General features: G+C 39.3%; 1 protein-coding gene across 3 annotated transcripts; it reads right to left on the bottom strand.

Moving 5' to 3' along the window:
• Window positions 1–223: 223 nt before the first annotated feature.
• TTLL1 (TTL family tubulin polyglutamylase complex subunit L1) lies at window positions 224–20,326 on the bottom strand. Of its 3 annotated transcripts, XM_055711457.1 has the most exons (11): window positions 20,206–20,311; window positions 15,979–16,103; window positions 15,579–15,711; window positions 13,572–13,780; window positions 11,573–11,753; window positions 10,323–10,457; window positions 10,045–10,153; window positions 6,652–6,795; window positions 4,771–4,857; window positions 3,437–3,600; window positions 224–1,412 (listed from the first exon to the last, which is right to left on the bottom strand). In XM_055711457.1, the coding sequence occupies exons 3-11, from the start codon at window positions 15,689–15,691 to the stop codon at window positions 1,283–1,285; spliced, it is 1,272 nt and encodes a 423-aa protein (XP_055567432.1). In that variant the 5' UTR covers window positions 15,692–15,711; window positions 15,979–16,103; window positions 20,206–20,311; the 3' UTR covers window positions 224–1,282. The 3 variants fall into 3 exon arrangements, with proteins under 3 accessions (XP_055567432.1, XP_055567431.1, XP_027653270.1); XM_055711456.1 differs by lacking the exon at window positions 15,979–16,103 and having other exon boundaries at window positions 20,206–20,326; XM_027797469.2 differs by lacking the exon at window positions 15,979–16,103 and having other exon boundaries at window positions 20,077–20,214.
• Window positions 20,327–22,216: the final 1,890 nt, after the last annotated feature.

Genomic DNA, 22,216 nt, shown 5'->3' with positions numbered 1-22,216 from the left:
ATTGCTGCACTAGTGGCATCCAGATTAGGCTGTATTATGGTTACGTGGACATTTGCAACTTGCAGCCTCCTTCATCTTTCTCTCTGCAGTACTACACCATCAAAAAAATAAAAAAAAAAAAGGGAGGAGGGGGAAGGAGAATAAAGACAACCAGAACTGCATATTGACATTTATAAATAATCACCCAATAATGGGTAGAAAAGCAAGTGGAAGCAACAGCCAATCACAGACCCAACCAGTTTATTTATATGCTATGCTGTTAGAAGACTGAAATACCTATTTTTAACTTTTGCTTTATACATTTTAGTAGCTAATCTTCACAACTGTTGTTATCATCGCTACCAGAAATAGCTTACCGCGTGCAATAATATTTTTGTTGTAGTGCATACAAAATATACAAAAATATACAGATACCGTACTTATATACAGGCATCAACACATGAAGAGGTTCTGGTGCAAATAAGGATTTACCATTGGCTTCAAGCAATGAGATTTATTACAGTGTGTAGTTGTTCTGCCTGTTTTTCCACAGACATGCATTATCTTGAAATAAAAATTAATGGCTAATGAAATAATGCATCAATATACCATGTGGAACACTCCCTCAGTCCATGAAACTTTCTACCTTTAAAGAGTTAGCAGCTCAAAACACTTGAAGGAAATTAAAAAAAAACAAACAACAAACAAAACCCCTCCATATAGAAAAAGTTGCTTTTCAGTTTCTTAATATTGGTTATAAATCATTAGCTGCATTAACTGACAATAGCCTCGAGTCCACGTATTGCTATTTTTTCTAAGTTGATCTTTTACTAACAAGAATCTGAAGTGTCATTGTGACAATACTAACACTCACCACTACCAGCCTTTTACAGAATCCACAGCTCATTTATTATAGGAAGAGCTACGGACAGGCTACTATAGGAAATACATTAAATCCAGAAAAGCAAAGGGTTTCTTTCAGGATGCATGTTTTGAGTTGTCATCTTTATAAAGAAAATTCTTAATCATTACTGAGAGAATATTAGTTTATACAAAGTGTATATATACACAAAATAAATATATATACATCCAAACTATATATATTATTGTAATAATCATCAAGTCAGTGTATATGTAGTACAGTTCCTGGTTTTAGAGTGTTTGTTTCACCTCTTCTCAAAAGCTGTATTGTCCTCTTTTAATATTTCCCACATGCAATGTAGCAAAATAGAGGAATTTATTAAAAAACTGCATTTTTGTTCACGATGTCCTCCTACCAAGAGTGCAGCTGTTTTTTCTGTTGTCACTTCCATGTGGTTAGTACGGGCTTTCCAGAATCTCTTGCACGATTTCCTTTTACTCCCGTGGATTGCCCAGAACGACTTCGCAAGTCACGATCAGGCCCATCACTTTGTGCCATCTCTTCATCATATCTGAAAACAAGATAACCCGTTCAATGCCTTGTCCTGCTATTTAATACACAAATAAAAGTGGGTCCTCTATATTATATTTTGCTTAATATTTAGCACCGAAATTTAATGCAAGCTGTTCAACACTTTGGTTTACACATGCATAGTTTGACATGCAGCTATTATTCAAGGAAATATATTACCACATGATGTTACAATACAGATCAACTGAAATATCTTCAGCTGCTTTTTAAAAGAAACAAATCATACAACCATAAAATCATTTAGGTTGGAAAAAACTTTTGAGATCGAGTCCAACCATTAACGCAGCACTGCCAAGTCCACCAGTAAACCACGTCCCTAAGCACTGCATCTACTGTTTTTTAAATACCTCCAGGGATGGTGATTTTACCACCTCCCTGGGCAGCTTGTTCCAATGCTTGACCACCCTTTCAGTGGAGAAATTTTCCCTAACATCCAATCTAAATTTCGCCTAGTGTAACTTGAGGCTGTTTCCTCTTGTTCTGTTGCTGGTTATCTGGGAGAAGAGACTTACCCACACCTGCCTACAACCTCCTCTCAGGTAGTTGTAGGCAGCAATAAGGTCCCCTCTGAGTCTCCTCTTCTCCAGGCTAAAGAACTCCAGTTCCCTCAGCTGCTACTCTTAAGACTTGTGCTTTAGACCCTCCACCAGCTTTGTTGCCTTTCTCTGGACACACTCCGGCACCTCTATGTCCCTCTTGAAGTGAGGGGCCCATCTGGCAGCTTTGGTCAAACTCCTGAGTCTGTAAAATTTTAAGGTTGCGAAATTTCCCAAGTACTTCTGTATTTCTCCTCACTGCATAGGTCTGTTGTTAAGCAGGAACATCAGACTGCTGGCAGTTTAATAAAGTCTTAAGCTATTGCTTCAAACAGACGATTGTTAGTTGCAATGTTAAAAACCTCCACTGTTGCATCAGAAAGCAAGCAGGGAAAGAATGAGGTGAACAAACACCAGTGTGCTTAAATTAAATGCATTTGATGACATGTATTTTGTAACACTTAACCACAGTGAAAAGTAGTTCTTGAAATATCTAAACCCATTATGGCCTCAGATAACCTCAGTATATACTTACCTCTCAGCTGCTGTGCAAATTCCAAGCAGAAATTTGCTATAGATGCATAATTATAATTATCAAAAGATAATACTACAATATTTTGTAGAACAGTCATAATACTTACACTATTGTATACGTATTTGCAGCTACTGTGTATAAAACATTCATTAAAACTTAAATCATAATTCCGACAACACATATTTAACTGCCTCTACTAGCATATAGAAAGAGTATTTAAGATCAGTATGAACTAGTGGATCAACTATGTACATGACCACATTCCTGACACACTGAACAATTGTATCACTACTGCTAGAGTACCTATCCCAACATTTTCTCAAAAAATATGAGAAACTGTATCATCAATATAGTATTTAAATCAGTGTTCCTCTGCATAAGACCAATCAATCCTAGATAAATCCTTCAGACACTCCAGTATAAAGATCTCAGTCTCCTTAATTTCTCTTTGTAACACAGCTTGGGGAATTTAAAAATTTTCTCTCCGTTCATAGAAATTATGCTTCTTGGCTTCTGTAATTCATGGATGTAATAATAATGAGTTATCAGATATTTTTTATCAAATAGCTATTGTATCTATTTAATTACCATCTATATATTACACTCATTATACTTAAATGTCCTACAAGTATAAGACAAACACTCTCTTTGCCTCTAAACCTCAAATCTAGCTGCTGGAAGCTCTGAAGGTGCAGGCAGGGGCTTATCAGACAAGTAACACTCCCTCTGGAGATGAGACAAGACAACTCTGCTTTAATGCACTCCCCATCTCAAACACTGCTGTTGCAGCTCCAAAAAAATGAAGTGGTACTTGGTGCCCATTTTTCACATAAGCATGAAGTTCAACTTAGCTCTATGGTCTACATTACCTATTAAAAAAAGTGAAGTGACTGAAAAGCATTTGCCTTTATATTGAACACTGAAAAAACTTACAAGACTTCGTAATTGCCAAGAACCTCTTTTGGTGGAGATTTATTCCATTTACAGTCTGGAATTTCCCCATTAGGCACAGCGATGTTAAGTGTGTCATTAATAAGATTGTATTTCAAGATGCGATCATTAGCAGTACTGGAAGTAAGAGAAGGGGAAGCATTAACCTAGAAAAGAAAAAAAAAAAAAAGTCAGCATCAATTTTTTGAGGGGTATGTAGTTCTCCAAACAGCATGTGTGATGACTATATGTACTATCTGGGAAATTAAGACTTAGTGTCTCAAAGCATATCTTTCAGTTCTTCAGACACTGGAAGGAATTCCCCACTGGGCATTTTTTGTTTTACTTAAAACAAAAAGCACCACACCACTGTCTGACTGCAGCGTCAGCCTGAAGATTTTCGTTGAGACCGGATTCACCAGACAAATGACAGATAATCAGACAAGACACAGATTTTTGTTTAACTTTCTAAGCTTACATGGATACAAACTCCATAAATTTCAGTGCTTACAGTTTGCCTAGTTCACTCCAACAGCTGTTACATCTAGGAGTCTGTGGGTTTCTTCTAGGTAAAAAGCTTCTATTTATGTTTTTAATCAGAGTTCTACCGTTAAACTGTCAGCTAGAGAAACATGTATGTGCTCTTATTCAAAGCACTACAATGCACCTTGTTTTAATTAAAACTGGGGTTCATTTAATGTATCTCTTGTGTTCCACATTTATTATGGAGAAGTGGTATCAGAACCATAAGCAGATTTATTTTTTTTATAAATTCCATTTACCTTTGATCTTCCACTTTCAATTAGATTAAGAAGGAAGAGGCCTGGATGAAATTCATGTTGAATGTACAGATTCAAAGTTAAAACACTAAAGAGAAATTTATGTGAAAACCCCCCAAGCCTTCCAAATATCCCAATTATCCTTTGTGTGCCCCTTTTCTTTCCTCTCAAACCGCAACATGAAGGCCGTAATAGCACTTAAAACTTAAGTTTTATATTATGCTCCATCAAGCCAATGCCAACAGCTACTGATACAGTATCTAATAAGGCTGCTAACATTCAGTCTGCCTCTGAAGTCTGATTGTATGGATGCACTGGATTTAAAGGACAAAACAGAAAGCCACAAACAAATAGAAACACCAAACAAACAGGAAACAAAAGCACAAGCTAGCTTGGTCATCACATGGTCTATTTTACTTTCCAACATTTTTCTTAATCCACTTACCTGAGGAACAAAAGATACTGTTTCAAAAGAGGAAAGACTACATTGAAATTTGCTTAAGTTTTACCCTCCGAAATGAGAAGGGAATTTTTTCCCTGTATTTCATGTAACCTTACCTCAATCAGCCACGGTTTAAGCTTGTCATCAATGATAATGTCATATCCGTAACACTCAAAGCAATGTTTATCATTATTCATTACGGGCTAAAAAAACCAAACAAACAAAAGAACAGAACATGCATTAAAATCAACAATTCAGTAAGTATCCCTGATCACACATCTTGTTTGCTAGAAACCACATGTGATTACATTATGAATTATGAAAACAACAGTTTTCAATGTTGTAACTCCGATACAAGCTTGCTAACTAGTAAGTTCAGGACTGCCTGAACTTTTTCCTAGCTGTAAATAAATATTTCAATATGAATGATTGCATTAATGCCATGTACTAAGTTACATTAACTTTCCATTATGCTTCCAGCAGGAAAATAAAAGTGTTTTCATATTTTGCAAAAGAAATAACAATATTTAAACCCTGCATGCATCAGGAGAAATTGGGAAGATTTAAAGTTATGTAACACAGCTTCACATAATTGTGAATTCTTTAAACTTCAGAAAAAGGAGACTTATTCAAAGACGTTTCTTTTATTCTGCTGCTGTAACTATGCAGAAATTTAAGGTCAAATAATCACCAGATACATTTTGTAATTATAATTAGCTCAAGTCAACTATGATCTCAAAAGCCAAGAGAGACCAAGGACCAAGTTGTGCTTAGATGCACATCCTCTAGAGAATCAGTAGTTTTCCAGCATCTGCTGAACTTTTGCAGCATGCACAGTAAGAATTTTTTTCTATGCAAATCTCATCAGATCTTTTAAAGAAACCTTTGTAACAGGTTAGTGAGACTAATAGTTAGTCCCCTAGACTAATAAGGAAAGCTTTTCAGTTTTTCAGAGTGAAAGGAGGAAGAAGTAACAAGCATCTCATTACATTACATTACACTGTCAGAAAGACAGAGGACCAAAACATTTCATGCTCAGTAATTCTCAACACTTTTTCTCTTTCTTTAAAGGTCATACTAACATTTGGGTTAAATCCCTTTTCTTCTTAAACCTGGTTTCAAATACGACTGCACAGCAGAGGCTCAGTCAAGCCATGCCTCCCCGCCTCCCACTGATCCCAGCTTCATGACCTTGTCCTTCCTCGTGCTGATTCTGGTGTTCATCTGGTCCTTCAGTCAAGTGATTCAGCTTATTACACTGGCAGAACACTACCCCATCAATAAAACAAGGTAGTAATTGTCAGTTGGGCGAGTGAGCTGATTCAGCTCATGATGGTGCCAGGACCAACCCACAAGAGATGACAGGACCATGCACTTGGGAACAGGACAACCCTTGGCACCGGTGAACTCTTCAGTTACCCCAGCTGACCCACAGAGTGATACCTGCTCTCTAATCTAATCATGGGATACTACCCAAACACTGGGAAGTCACTGAAGCAGAGGACTGGTTGCTACTTCTCCTTTTTAAAATAAGAGTTGAAGATAACTATCTGACTCGTGTATAAAAGAGGTGAAAGTAAGTTATGTAACTCTGCTGAACTAATAGCCTTATGTTTTCTTTGATGAACTGTCCTCCAGAGCTATTTTTTAAATGACACGTTATTGCTGCAATGACATCACACACCATGGCAGACCTTAATACTATTCACAAGGGCAGTATCAAGTCATATTAGATAGTTCACAGAGTCCTCAAGGAAACAGATTAATTCACTTTTTCAATATGCAGAGGTAGCTCACCCCCCCACACACACACAATTCACATCCACTCAGCACAGAGAAATCAAGAGATAACAGAATTACAGAAATCAGCATCAACACCACCATTCAAACCGCAGGGAGCAGATTTTAGAGGGTTTGATGGCAAGCTCACTTGCATGGTTATGAGAAGCCTGCAGCCGTAACGCTATCGCTGGCAGCATTCCAGGAACTGTACTTACTGCAACAGCCTTCAGGGACTGCACGATTATCCAGTGAATTTCATCAAACAATTTGTTTGTGACTTCCTTTCCGCGGGTGCTCTCCAGATACAGGCGTAAGTTACTCACTGTCCACTTGCCTCCATGGATATGATTGTAATCATCCTGAAGAGTTAAGGAGTTAATTCAGTCTAAGATTTTGAAGTTGTTCAGCAGTTTTGTTTCATTTACAAAAAAGCACCCACTTATACTTACATTCAAGTATTGCTCTAAAAACAAACTCAGAAAATTCTTTTTACTCTATTTTACAGCTTTATGAAAACTTCAGCTTTACTTTGAACTGGTCTCTGTAGAAACAACTGTTTTTATTATAGTGGTATATGTTTATATCACACATTGCAAATCAAATAGTATATCCTTCTTAGAAGAAAAAAGCAACTGGTACTTTGATGGTTTTACCGTTAAATGTTATTTATGATATGGAAATATAAGTTTTAAAATGTGACAGGAAAGAATTGAACTTTTTCCTCCTCTGGGGATAAGGGGAAAATAATTAAGTGAACAATAGCTAAATTTCACTAAAGTTAGCTGTTTAAAAATGCAGCACCTGAAAGTGCTTGTCTGCCTTTATTTATTTAAAATGTGACTTATCTGTTTCCCAAAAGGCAAACACTCTGTCTTCTTAATGGTGCTACTGACAAGTTACATTCAAGAAGACAGTGAAATGACACCTGAATTATTTTTAAAGGTTAATTTTTTCAAGTCATTCAGTATTTTGATATAGGAAAAACACTAAGTGCTACTGAAACAGAACAGGAGAAAAAGGAGGTTAACTTATATTTGTCTTTTCAGAGGCTATCAAGGCTCTGCACTGTATTCTCTTTAAACAGAAAGACAAGAGCAAACTGAGGGTATTCTTACTGATGAAAAGACACATGCTCTTGAATAATTCTCAGGACAAATGCTTTGTCCCTTAAAAAAAGGTTCTAAGCATTTCTAAAAATTAATTATTGTATGCCTGCTAAATTATAAAACACAGAATGCCTAAAGCAGAAAAATTATCAGAGGAACAAAACCTGTCATCTTCTAAGACAAGGTCAGAGAAGCCTCTATCTATTTTTAGGCTTTTTCTACAGCTCTTCCCTTAGTAAATTTGGAAAACCAAACTGTACGAATAAAGACCTGAAACATGGTTCTCAGGACTTGCTGCGTGGAAAAGAATTTCTTGAGACCAGATTCCAGCAAGGGAACAGAGATAAAAATTTCAACCCTCTTTGCATTTCAGAACAAGTACTCAAATCAAAAGAGATTGCAACTGGTTAGAGCTTTACACAATCACAGCTGTTTAATTAAAATACTAAACCAAAGTAGAATATTACAGGCTACACAGAAGATCAGTAACTGAAAATAATTAAGTAGAAGACTTACTATTGTTTTGTTTGTATTACACATGCAGTACACATGCAGAATAATGACTTAGAACTGTATTTTCCAACACAAACATTACAACGGGTATACTGACTTACCCTCTTATTTTACTTTTTCTCTCTCCCCATTAATTTGGAAAGTGTGCCAGTCAATAAAGACATTTTCCCATGAGCTTGTAGGGTGCAAACACACTCTGCGGTCCACATGGGGCTTAGACTAGAGGTTAATAGCTAGAACTTCAAGAGTTTTTCCAGACTTCATCATAATTTTGATAAATTCCTTGACCATTCAAAATAGGTTCTTCTAAAACTGTACAGCCTAAGTGCCCCCAAAGTTACAGACACATTTAAAGCAGAAGGACAGACAGGATGGAGGGAGGGGCTTTACATTAAGCTTCTCTCACTTCTTTCTGCAAAACCCAACAGACATTAGTGGTTCAGAATTTATAAGACTTTTTCAAATACTCTAGTAATGACTCCACATTTTTAAGCTTCTGCTTCTATACCATTTCTATTGTCCTTTCTTCTCTCAAAGTGACCTCACCGCTATTTTACTTCTACTTATATTTGGAAGAAATCTTGAAATCCATTCTTTAAGTGGTAGAGAAGATAAAAGGGTGTGTAACAATGGGATAGGCAACATATCCCCTGCCTCACCTCTTCACTGCTACTGGCCACAGCACCACGATTTATGCTCTAAGTTGTATGGGATCTGCTTTCACCACAACTAATTCTCAGTGTGCCCTGCCAAACCATAATGCATTTGATGCATTTCACAAATCGGCACCTGAGCAAGAAAACATTTGTAGTACTGAAAAGTGCCACATTTTGAGATTTACCCTGGTTTATAACTACCACCATAAGTGACATTTATAATTCACATTGTTGTTTACAGGAATATCCAGGTAAAAACAGTTCTGTTATGCTGCACATCTTACAGAACAGTAACAGACAAGGTGCACATAGCAAGGGTGCAATTTAAGACACATTATATGTATCTTTTGTGTGCGTGTGTGTATACACGTATGAATATATATGCATGAGTGTATGCGTGTATGTACATAACACATTTATTTTCCATACTCTTAAAATAAAATCTATGAAAATAGGAAGTGCAACAATAGAGTTTTAATTACTGTAACAGAGGCATGGTTTATAAATCACAGACATCCGCTAAAAACGCACAAGGGACAGTCATCATCATCAAGTGGATTCCCTGACGAAGCAAGGCTTGGGCAGGGATAGTGTATGCCCATCTGTTCGTGTCACCCCTGACCCACTAGCCTTTCCTTCCACTGGTGAATTTCAGCCTATTTTGACATAAGGAAGTGCTGTCAAAGCTATCAGGTTTCCACATGTCTTATGAACGTCAATGGTAAATTACAGGACAGAACTGTTCTGCAGGCAGAACTCCATCTTTGTCCATTCAAGGGAAAGCCACCAGCTGGCCAGTTAGCAAGCATTTCTCTCCATGACTGCAACTGCACATTCCCTTTCTTACCCACAGAAGGAAGGTGAGGGTGGGTGGGGAAACAGGAAAAAGCTGAATAAGTGCTGGAAATAGAAAAGCTGAATTAATTGCATGGGAGAGAGGGGGAAGGAGAGATCAGGAAGCCACTATTAAAGTGCTATTATAAAATACAAATCCACAGGAACCAGGCTTCATTAATTCCACTGCTCACAGAATCAATTCTTCAGTGAGCATATTAGCATTTAAATGACAGGAGACTTGAAGAAAACCCCTGCTTTCAACTATTGCAAGTCGATACTGAAGATACCAGAGTCTATTTACAGAGCTGCAGCTCATCATCTTGCACACTTTTGATCTACAGTCTTCTAAAATTTATTTGTAAGTTCAAGCCGAAGTATTTTAATTGCAAGATGATGAAGAATATGACAAATAAAACCTTTTTATTCCAAGTTTTTGGGTTAATTTCAGAAAATCAGTCTTGCTACAAAAGAGCACCTAAGAACTCAGTACACTTACCCCATGTTTCTGAATGGCAACATTTGTAAGATGTACAAACATGTTATCCAATTCACTTGTACTTGGTGTATATTTTACTGTGCAAAACCGGCAAAATCCAAGTTTATACCTTAAATGCAAAAAGTCATTAACATGTGTTAAACCCCAATAAGAAATAAGGAAAAGAGCATTCCTAGGATACCATGTACATGTTAAACTTCTTTGTGCAACAAGCGCAACATTATTTTGATTACATTAAACATTGTCTCAGAATAAAATACAAATATATACAATCTTACATGTAACATCTCAGTGGACGATAGGTAGACACTAAAACATATAGGCGAAGATCAAATTTCTTTCCACCAATAAGTAATGGATTGTTGATATAGAGAGAAATCACATAGGCTTCTTTGGAAGACTGAGATACAAACCTGAAAAACACAAATCACGTTCCAGAATGTGACAATTGCACCTATATGATCTGGTAAAGTCTCTTTTTTCTTTAGAAGCAGTCTGTAAATTTTGGATTGATTGAAATCTTGCATCTTTTGCCAAGACATAGAATGCTGTAGTGGTTAATAATACACACTTGGCATCAGATATCACATACCAAAAAAGTTAAAAATACTAAATGGATAAAATAAGATCAATTAACCACTTAAATTCAGTTTTGAAGTTAACAGGGTAGCTGACCGAGTCATTCAAAATGCAGGTATACAAACCAGTCTTTTCCTTGGAAAGCATTTAGAGGTTGGCATGGTTCAGACAAGCAAAGAGTACTTAGTACATTACCTTCATTAGCCAAGGTCTTATACTCCTAAAATATTTGTATTTACACTTGGTGTGCAATTGAAAACCACTGTGAAAAGTTAAGATAACTTTCCGATTGTGACATTCTTCAGATTCCAAATCAAACAGTAAAAAAAAAAAACGCAAAAAACACCCCAAAAACCAACCTCAAGTGATATTCAGCCAGTCACTTTACAACAGGGAAAAAAACTAACACTGGTTGCATGATCGAAACTTTTACTAGTCAGAGAAAAATATAGACTGCTAACCTGTTTCATCCGTTTGGAAGTAGATCACCAACATGAGGTGTATTGTTTTGTGCTCTAAATGGATAACTTAATTTATTTCATATAAATGCATTCTTCCTTTGTACTAATTTAAAAAGTGACTTAATATATATTAAGTAAAATAATTATTGAAATTTCTTAGGTTAAGATTTCTCTGGTTTCCTGTTACTTAATACAATGAAGCAAAACAATTATTTTTGTGCAGTTTTTCCCCCCAACAACACTGAAAGTATTTTAATAAAGAATAGTTAACTGAACAGTTCTTTGTACCTCCTCATATGAAAACAACTCATATTAAAATGTGCTTGAAGGAGGAAGTCAGATAATAACTGAGATTAAATGCAAAACTAACTATATAATGACAAAGCAATAATAATGGAATATTTTTCCCATGCATCACACAATTAGCATGTTGATGTGGTTCACCCGATTACAGAAAGCACAATAAAGGGTTTGGGTTAAGAACTTACGAAGATGTTTTGCTATCTCGAGACCATTTTTTAATTTGGGAGAGTTTATTGATTAAAAATATTCCTTTTCCTTGAGCTTTGCCACAAGGTTTCATAATCCAAGTGCTGGAGGGATTTTTTCTGAATTCTTCAACAAAGAGATTATAATCGGCAGGAAGCATAAAAGTAACAGGAACAAAATCTGAGTTAAAGAAAAAAAAACAGTGCACAATTAGGGACACTGTATCTGAAAAGGCTAGTGACACACAGATTAAAAAAAAATAATTCTGTCTTTTCAGTTTTCCAGTCTGGCATGATCCACCTTCATTAACACTCGTGTTGCTTTTTATCTCATTTAAATTCTAGTTTTAACTTAAACAATTGCAAAATATTGAATGCTGCTAAGATTAATAAATTTTATTTCACATGAATGTTTTCTTCTTCTGTTTATATGCTGTGAAATTAGAGTACCACATACCATTCCAATTTAACTTTATCAAACTTTCTCAATTTCCCATGTCAAGCTTTTACTATTCTGCTAACCACCTTGTCATCCTCTGTGCATGCAAAAATGTGAACATTGATGTTGCTTCCCCTTTGGATGTGATACTTCTTATTTCCATGTACCTCCCATTAGTCATTCTTATTTGCTCCCACGATCAGTATTACCCTGCTTACTGAAATCTAAAGAAAAGGGCTTCTTGCTTTTTATTGTCAGATTATCTTCATTTCCATCCATATAAAACTGCTTCTTTCTTACACAGATGAACAGTGCTTTCACTTCACTTTCCCAAGATGTAAATCAACCCAACAGATCCCCATCTCTGTTTCACTCCAGTGCTTTCTGACCTCCAAAATAACTTTAGTCTCCTCATTCCTGATCTATTGCTGGTTTGGTTTGGGTTTGGTGTTTTGGGCTTTTTTTTGGCAGCAGGTGATGGTGTTTGTTTTGTTTTGCTTTTTATTTTATTTTCTAGCAGTCATTACTTCCCCCAAATTTCTGCTCTGAAGCGTTTGTTCATTCCGTGCTGTCCAGAGCCTTTCTGCAAAAGTTTATTTTAATTTTTGCTCCTATATAATATTTTCAGATAATGGATTTTTCCTTTTGAATTAAAAAAATACCAACCCTGTCTCATTTGACGTTCCAGAGCCCTTTGGTTTCACCACAGTTCTCATTGCAAAGTACCTTAATCCCACAATGTTCCCTCTTCAAAACAATTTAAACCCCCTACCCCAAAATCAGAACAAACCCAACAAAATCCCAACCAACCTCTCCTCCAGACTCCCCCCCGCAACCACAAAAAGCCAAGTTACAAATCTATTTTTGTACTCTTACATTTAAAAACAGTAATTTCATTATCACCTCAGCCAATGTTGCTTCAGCTAATGCTGCACTGTTAAGTTCAGTCATCTTTAAGGACCTTACTACTTACAAAACTAAGTCTAAATATGACTTCCATGCACACAAACAGGATTTGTGCTCCTTCTTGAATTCTGCTGAATACTAGCTAGTACACAGTGGAGGAATTGGGCCTTAGTGCTGTGGTAATGACAGGGAAACAGAAATGTTCAATCTTTTTTGTGTCTAATTTCAACAAATTTAAACAAATGCCCCGAACTATTGGCATCCCCTCTATTCCCTTTTAATTTGTAAAATATTAGCCATTATTCTTCAAAGCAAGGTTTGTGAAGAGCTTTGAAAATACAGTATTTCATATGAAATGTTTACTACTACTATTTTTATCACTTTCTCTACTCTTATGTTTTCTGTACTCTCTAATGGCAGAAGGGAAGGAAAAGGAGAAGACAGAGAGAAAAAGCTGTTAGGTTTGCAGAATACAGCAAAAATTTTAGGTAAAGTGCACTTCATTTAATTGACAGCGACAGAGCGTTTCAAGATAGTCACTTTAATGTTCTAATGCTTCAGAGGCTCAGTGCTCTATGCACAGAAAAGCTAGGTCAATTCCAGGTTACTGACTATGTAAGAAAAAAGATTAATGCTGTAACGAGAACCACATACCCAAATAAATATATTTCCCATTTTCATCCTTTTCTGCAAGAGGACTTCCTTCTTTCTCAAGTTCTTTTCTATACCGCTTGATATTTTTTACCATCAAATCTTTTCTGGTCAGCTCATAGTGGTTTGGGAAATGATTGACAATTTGGTCGTCAGAGAGACGGTAACCAGTTTCCACACTGAAAACATTTCTGATAGTTTGTACACTCATCCTGAAAGCAAAAACAGATGCCAAATGATTTCTCCCAAGAAAAACAATTCAGGAGGACAAAGTTGAAATATTTGTTACATTCACCTCATCTTTTCTCCCTCTCATTTCTCTTTATAGTACAATATTTTACTGCAGTGACAATCCAACGTATCCTAAACTTCTATTAGAAAAACCAATGAAATCCTGCCAGAGGTTATACCAGTCTCTACTACTACTGAAATTGGCACAGAAAGTGAGGAAAGGAAGATGACAACTTGGCCCTACTGGACTGCAGCTTGTTGATAGACAGGTCAAGGCCCAGCAGGGCCTAAAAATGACTGATGTGCACCCAAATGCTACAGAAGCATCCTTCTTACTCTCTGTTACTTCACTCTCTGGAAACCCAGCTTTCCTCTTAAACGAAGCCACAAAAACAACCTCCTACTGACTACCTTGCTATTTGGGTTGTAAAGGACTTTGAATCACTGTTTTCAATTCATATGCTTAGAGATCTTGCTAAAAACACCTGTAAATGCTAGATCAGAGGGCTGAAGTGACAAAGTTATCAAATCCAGTTATATACTTCATTTTTTCACAGAAGATAAGAGCAGGGCCATAGATACGAAGAATTTTCTGTATTAGATGTCTCACACTGGAAATTTATTTCCTGAATGCCACAATCGGCTACATTATCACTTCAGGAGGAAAAAAAAAGAAACAAAACAAAACAACCAGTCACACAACAGTTTCCATGAGTGCCCTGTTCCCCCACTCCCCCCAACCACATTCCAAAAGCATGAGCAGATTACTAGATTCCTACCCATTTAAATAAGTGGTTCACAAAGGGTATAACTGGCAGCACAAACTGCCATTCTGTCGTATTTGAAAGGGACAATTTAAATTGTTTGGTTTACTTGAAGAGTATTGTTTCTGCCAATTAATGGATTACTGCATTCTAGGACAGCATTTCACCATCTTATATTAGACAAATGTCAAATAAAAAGCTAAATTATTTACTCTCATCCTTTCACCATTTTCTTGGTTTAATTGCACAATCACTCTCAGTATTGAAACGCTGAATAATGAGTCTGCATATAAATCATCATGAAGGAGAAGTCAAGTACCGTGCTTAAGCCCTTTGTTACAGGAGCCTAGACTCTGGTAAGAGGGCAAGCCTCCGTGACACTGATAAAAGAATATTTTATCATATATTGGAACTGTGTGCTCTTGGATTATTTCCCTTATGGTGTCAGAAAATTTTAGTAAAAGATATACTGAAAGATTCCCCTCACACCACAAATCCCCTCCAACAGTAAAGGAAAAATTCTGCTTACTACATACAACAAAAAAAGAGAATAAAATCAGGTATCAGATTTCAAAGCAGAAAAACCACTGAGCACAGCCTTTCCCCTAGGCTTTTTACAATTGGTATTCCCAGAAGTGATCGATATCTTGCTAGGTCACTGACTTTCCACTCCCTGACAAAACCTTTGGCAAACTACAAAGATACATGAGATCAGCAGCATGGGAATAGATCCATGCAGATGGGACCTTCTGCCCTGAGGAACCCCAACGACTTTAGCAGGCCTGCACAGATACAGGAATCTACCACTGCAAATCTACACAGTAGGCCAGCAACAGCCTAAGAAATTACAGAAGCAACGAAACAGCGTCACACTCTTAGGAGCACTGCAGTAAATCAGTGGCAATTCCTGCGTCTTTCACTTTTCAATATGCATTTTGTTATATTATTAATGACATTATCCTAAGATATTAAAACACTTCACAAATTTAGAAATCGGTATTTTTAATGTACTTACCAATAAAAATTCCAGTCTTCATTTTCTGCCACCTGAATCCAGCCTCTTTTTTCAAAGTTGTTTATTAGAACAGATTTTTCAATGTCAGTTACCCACTTTACTTTTCCTGCCATTATCCTAAAGCAGAATCAACCTGTTAATAAAGAGAAGTTTAAAGACGTTAAGTTGAAAACAAGAGAATAGAAACCAGGAAAGTCAAAGCAGAAGAAAAGTGGCATCTAAAAAGCACTTTAACATAAATATGATAGAAGTAAATTTAAAATTAAAGGAAAGTAACATCTTAGGTTCAGACTGAAACCTTGCATTTGTCAACTAGACAACTGCAAACAAGAACACTAGTTACAAGGACCTTTAACACTCGCCTTAAATACACTGACAGAAATTACTATCGTACACTTACCAGGTAATGTTTACAAAACCAAGTGAAGAGCACAGACAATTTATTATTTTTAACCAAGACTTAACATGCATATACTTTTTTTGCTTTGTTTTGAAGTAGGAGAGTTCATATGGATCACTTAGTGACTGCAGAAAAAGAAAAAAAAAAAGGAAGAAGAAAAATATTTCCAAGAGAAATCCCTCACATGCTCTGTCAAGATATACCACAAGGAAGGGAACCGAAGTAACATTGCCAACTTTGTGTTATATTCTCTGTGTTACATGCAGCCATGATTTTGTGTACTGCTCTAGATGGGGGAGATATGGATAAACTGGTATCATTAAACCCTTGACAACAGGATTTCCCAAACCTAAGGTTGTCAGAACAGTGCTTACAAGCTGCATTTCAACTCATGACACCTAGATGTCACTTTCTACATTAGATTTCTCACTTGTCCAGATCAGCCTTTCCTGTTAGGATCACACACAACCACGCTGGCTGGAAGCCACCTTAGGAGGTCTCTTGCCCAGCCTCCTGCTCAGTGCAGGGTGAGCTATGGGGTCAGACCAGGTTGCTCTATCCAGCCACCTTTTGAAAACCTCCAAAGACAGAGATAGCACCACTGCTCTGGGTGTCCTGTCTCACTGCTTGACTGTCCTCATGGGGGAAAGTATTTTTTTTCCACGTATTTTTTCATATATTCTGAACCTCTCCCCTTTCAGCTTACGCCTGTTCTCTCTCTCATCCTCCTACCCTTCCCACACTTAAGAGCCTGGATCTGTTTGTTTTATAACCTCCTCATAGGTACAGGCAGGCAGCTGTCATGTGACCCCAGAGCCAACTCTTCTCCAGGCTGAAGAAATACAGTTCCCCCAGCTTCTCCTCACCAGACAAGTTCTTCAGGTCCCTGAACACCTTGATAACCCTCCACTCAACTCACTCCGTCTTGTTCTGGGGGCTCAGATTACTTTTGTCAGTCCTCTGACACATTGTGTTATATCCTTGTGCTTTTGTTTTGAGAAAGACAGCCAAATCTAGCGAAGTGGGAAATGCACAGCAAATGCACTGAAGGAGGAGTGCAGACAAGCCCAGCACCCACAACTGCTACCTCTCTGAAGTGCATCAGCAGCAGGCACTCACACACTTGCACCCCTCCTTTACAAGGGCTGTTTGGAGGAATTCCCTTCACACGGTGCCTCATATTGTGCATTAATGTAATATCAATGAATATGTGGGCAAAGAAACATGAATTAAAGCATGTAAATCCTTTGTGCATACATAGCCTAGAGACAAAAGCCTAGAAGCCAGTTGATGTGGACAGAACACTACACAGTGAACCTATTTACCTCATCTCTAAGTGGTGAAGTCCAGCCTCCCAGGAGCTAGGCTTGAATTAATATACAACTATTAAGCAAGCTAACATATGCATGGGCAAATGATAATAACTGATAAAGTCAAGGGTAGACAGCTCTCATAAGCTGTCTCAGTGTTGCTGTTTAGTCTTTCTGCAGTTCATTCCACAAACTAGTTTTGCAGTTGCAGCCTACTGAATCTTCAGTTATGTTTCATGGAAACCAGCTGCAGAGAAGTGCAAAAAGAAAATCCCTTTGAGCCAAAAGCAGATTCCCATGCAAGGGGGTGGGAGAGGGTACAGTTACACACACATACCCGCACACCCCATCTACTGCTCCCTCTCCATATGATTTTCCACTGAAAAGTCAATTAAAACTTCAAATCACCTTTACTAATGCAGTGCCATAATTAATGCAAATAAGTAATGAATGTAGTTAATACAATTTCTGCAACTAAGTCACTGGACTGGAATTCAAGGAGTCTTCAGTTTCCAGGACTAGATATGGAGATGTACACTTGCCAGCAAGTTAACACCCCCACAGTGCCACCGTTCTGGGAGGCATAGCCCATTACATACTGCTCCACCTTTTCCTTCCTAAACTGCTTAAACTGCCAAATTCCACAAGGCAGAAATGTTTACTATTAGACTTTAATTTTAAAGAGTTTTAGACACACGATTTTATTCACATTGGTTAAAAAAGTTGAAATCAAGCTTAAATAGACAGAAGAAAGTATATGAAGGCTCAGGGTCTGCCTTTTTGTGCGTGCTTATACAACACCTGGTTCTGCAAGGTCATGATCTTTCTCTGGGGCTTCCAGATACTACCAAAACAAACATAAATGAAACAAAGGGACCCATTTATTTGTATTGAAGTATGTATGATTCACAACTAGTGACTCACTAGTACCACACACCATCTTGTTGTTGGAACAGGATCACCCCTTCAAAAGGAAATGTGTTATACGCTACAATAGCATTAACAAAACACAACATAAAATTTTCAAAAGGCCTTAAAACTTGTCATCCACATGTCCAGGCTACCGCATTAGGTTTACCAACACCCAGCCCCAAGCTATACCCATTTCTCTGTTATGTGACTCCTTGATCTGTCTCCCGACTTCCCAAGTGTGCCTAGCTCCAGCAGCCTTAGTACACAAGCTACAGCTGCCCTCAGGGCTTGTTCTTCCAGAAATACTACATCAGACAAATGTAGCTGCCTGTGCCTCTTTCTTTATAGACACACGTAGCTGCTGCCTGGCAAAGATTAAGAGACTGAGTGCACTGCCACAAGCAGGGGCTACTTTGCCAGCGCTTCTAACGATGCAACCTCATTTCTACCCTGGCATGCAACAGCTGTCACAGCTTCCTTTCTAGTGGATGCTTTATAAAGAGATTTCAACTCATGCTACACATCCTATGGCAAGGAACCCTGAAAGACTGCATGTACTGATCCAGTAAGTGGATTTTGTGGTAGCAGGTGGGACTGCTCCATGACTAGTTATGCTGACTCCCAGAGACGGCACTGTTCTATTTCAGAAGCCAGAGACAATTCAACAGAGGACTCGCACACAGGAAGGTGAGCTAAAACCAAACCAAAGCTAAAAATTGGGAAAAAAAAAAAAAGAAAAATTATAAGAGTGTCATTATTTTCCTGTTTTGGGAACTTTAGGTATTATAGATCCATCCCACTACAGGAGGATTGAAAAGATAGCAATACAACAGCAGACTGAAAATTAGTCCTTAGTTTATGTGGACAGTTTGATAATCTTAGATGATGTTTAACTGTCCTGTAAATAAAACTCCTGATTTTATATAATTTGATTACTGAAACCCACAAACAAGGAGTCATAAAAAACAACTTTTATTAAGTTGTACCAAAATCTTATTTTCAATAATATAATTTTTATACAATAAATTTTCTACAGAAACCCTTCAATCTGCAATTAGGTATTCTAGATAACTTGATGAGATTGCATGAGATAACCATGCATTCAAACTTCTGCTCAGCTGAGATCCTTAGGTTCTGTCAATGTCAAAAGACCTGCAGAACACAGCCCCAGCCTCTGTACAGCGGGGTAAGGGTACAGTAAGTCAAATCCTTCCCAGAGCACTAGACCTCCTACTGGGGGACAGCAAGTACAAAGTACAGGCTCAGCAGGCTTGACGCCTCCCGAAACGCTGTCTTTGCCACCCAGCCTGGTCCCAGGGGCAGCACATAAACGGAAGGGCGGCTGGCAGCAGCCTCATCCAAGGCAAGGGTCTCCTGCCTGGCACAAATTCATGAGGTGATGGTGAGATCCAAAGGCATCCTGGCCGTGGTTACCGCCACTGCTGGGCCTACCCGTGCTGCTCACGGGCCACCTTTCCACACTACAAAACCAAGCACCAGTGAGCGGTGCCGGTGTCTGACGAGCTCTGCTCGCTTCTAGCAACTGAAAGCGTAACTGCGGTTCATTATGAAGGCAATCACTGCAAGATCCCGCTGGGCTGACGCGGCTGTGCCGCCAGGGGAGGCCGGGAGGCCCTGCCACAGCGGCTCCCAAACCGTCAGGGATGGAAAGGAGCCGCGGGCCGAGAGGCCGCACCGCGGGGCTGGCGGGGCCGAGGGAGCAGCAACCGCCGCGGGGGAGGCAGCCGGGCTCGGGCCTGCACCAACGCCTCACCCGCACCGCGACGCGCCATGTCGCGACAGCCGCACGAAGAGGCTGACCACGACCGGCTTTGCCCCCACCCGTCCCAGAGCGGAAGCTGGACGAGACGACTACTTCCCCCCTCCATCTCTCAGGACGCGTCGCGATCCCACAGGAATCTTCAGCTGTCGCGATAGTCCCGGGAGGGGAGGGAAGTCGAGCGCCGTGAGTGTGGGACGCCGCAACCCGCGCCCCCGCGCTCACCTGCCGCCGGAGAGGCGGCCGCGGCTCCCCGTCACGCCCAGCCGTCCCCACCGACCGCTCCCATCGCCCCCGCCGGCGGCTCCGCGGCGCGGCCCCGGCCAGCGCCCTGCCCCCGCCCCTTCCGCTGCCGCTCCTTAGCAACCGCCACGCGCCGAGGGCGGGACTTCCGGGGCGGAGGCGGCGGCGGGTGCTCGGTTGCCAGGGAGACGCAGAGCGGCCCCGCCCCGGGAGCGCGAGGGGCTGCACATCCCGGCGCGGCCGGCGGCCATCTTGTGTCCGCGGCGGGGAGGCCTGGGCGTGCTACCCTGCTGGGGGCTGGGCTGGCAGCCGCGCTGCGAGGGAGGAGGGGTGCGGAGGGTGCTGGCGGGCCCGGGGCTCGGCGCAGGCCCCGAAGGAAAGGGGCATGCTGTGAGCGTGACGGGAGGGTCCTGAAACCGGACTGCGGGGCCCGGGGCCGTTTTGATCTTTAAGCCTCTGTGGCCTCGGCCTGCCCCTTCCTCAGTAAAAAAGTGCCTGATAAACATCTGATCATGAGTAAACGGAGGTTTACGGAAGGTCATAGCATGACAAAACCTGCATGGATGTTACCAGAGTACCTAAAAAAACCCCAGGGTCACTTCAGATGCTGAAGCTGAAGTCCCTGTTGAAGCACGTCAGGTGCCAAGAGGCCCACCACCATGTGGCCGTAGGAATAGCTTTTTTTTGTATTGATACTGTTGAGGAAGTGTGCAAATTTTCCTCAAAATGATCAACTATAACCTGCAGTGAAAACTGGGTGAGAGAAATGCTACCTAAGAAGTCACAGCATTAGTGCCTGTAGAGAACCTGATGCCTGCATACAAAATTCCTTCCAAAATGAGAGATGATGCTAAAACGCCTGATAGATACTAAGGTTACTGACATTTTGTGATAGACTCAATATAAAACAATAAGGTATTACATAATGAACTCCAGAAATTTGAAGAGTCTCTGAAGAAAAAATAAAGGTAAATAATTCATTCCGTAAGACAAATTACATATTAAAAAAATAGATCCATCAAGATGGTAATTGAAATATGCAGTTTGCAGTATGCTGGTATACAGCAAGTAACAGACACAAATCTATATTCCCCAAGAGCCTTAATTCCCCAAGTAATCTGAATAGAATAAACATGATTTACTAGATCATCCTATGGTAATAGGCTCCGTTTCAAGGATGCAACTACAAAAAACCAGTTAAGTTTAATAATTAATATAACTGGAGCTATTAAATAGTCCCTAGTTTAACTATGAAAGCAGTGGTAAAATGCAGCGTGTCTTCCATCAGTCACATGCAGTGGAAATTTCCTGGCACAGCAATACATTCGGCAGCAGAAGAGAGCATGGAGCAGCCTTCACAGCCTTCTTTCAACCAAGAAGGTACGTCTGCTGTGACAGCTGGCAGCAAGAAAAGTGAACCTGAATCTTCTCCTTGCTGTCAACCCTTTTTTGTCCCTGCATCCATCATACCTCAGGGGAAAGCTGAAAAATACCACTTTTTAAATGTATTAAATAATTCATTAAGAACAGAAACAGTTGTTTGGGTTTTTTTATGTAAGAGCCATTCAACTTAATTCAGCAGTCCTTAATCGAAGTTATAGTTCCATAGTATAAAAAGCTGTTGTTTTGCTGTCTCTCTGAAAATTACATTGACAGTATTACATCACAGCTAATAATAGATGCTGTAGTCTTTAATATTGATGCATATCCACTTTCTGAAAGTATTGTTCCAACAAGGGAAATTGGGGAGAATTTGAGAGCAGCTCAATGATAGTTACTGTTACTGTATCAGGAAATGCTGTAGCAGCATCAGTGTGCTATATTTGCGACAGAAATCACTCCAATGATGAAACGTGCATATTTTATTTTAAGCTTGAGTCAACTCACTGAATTAAGCAAGGTTACCTGTATGTGCAAAATTAAGCCTGGTTTCAGGAGGGGAACTGTTATTAATTTGAAGCAAAGTAAATGTGAAAATTGAAATATCGGAGCT

Source organism: Falco cherrug, chromosome 5 (assembly GCF_023634085.1).
Source record: "Falco cherrug isolate bFalChe1 chromosome 5, bFalChe1.pri, whole genome shotgun sequence".
In the NCBI taxonomy this organism is placed as follows: domain Eukaryota; kingdom Metazoa; phylum Chordata; class Aves; order Falconiformes; family Falconidae; genus Falco; species Falco cherrug.
This window is presented reverse-complemented; position numbering and strand designations above follow the sequence as displayed.

Bases quoted from the DNA above. Each gene is read 5' to 3' on its own strand.
- TTLL1 (XM_055711456.1), bottom strand. From the start codon at position 15,691: ATGGCAGGAAAAGTAAAGTGGGTAACTGACATTGAAAAATCTGTTCTA. The intron at 11,754-13,571 runs GTATGTGGTTCT...TCTTTAACTCAG, and splicing joins TGGGAAATATATTTATTTGG to ATTTTGTTCCTGTTACTTTT. The intron at 4,858-6,651 runs GTAAGTACAGTT...TGGTTTTTTTAG, and splicing joins AGTCCCTGAAGGCTGTTGCA to CCCGTAATGAATAATGATAA.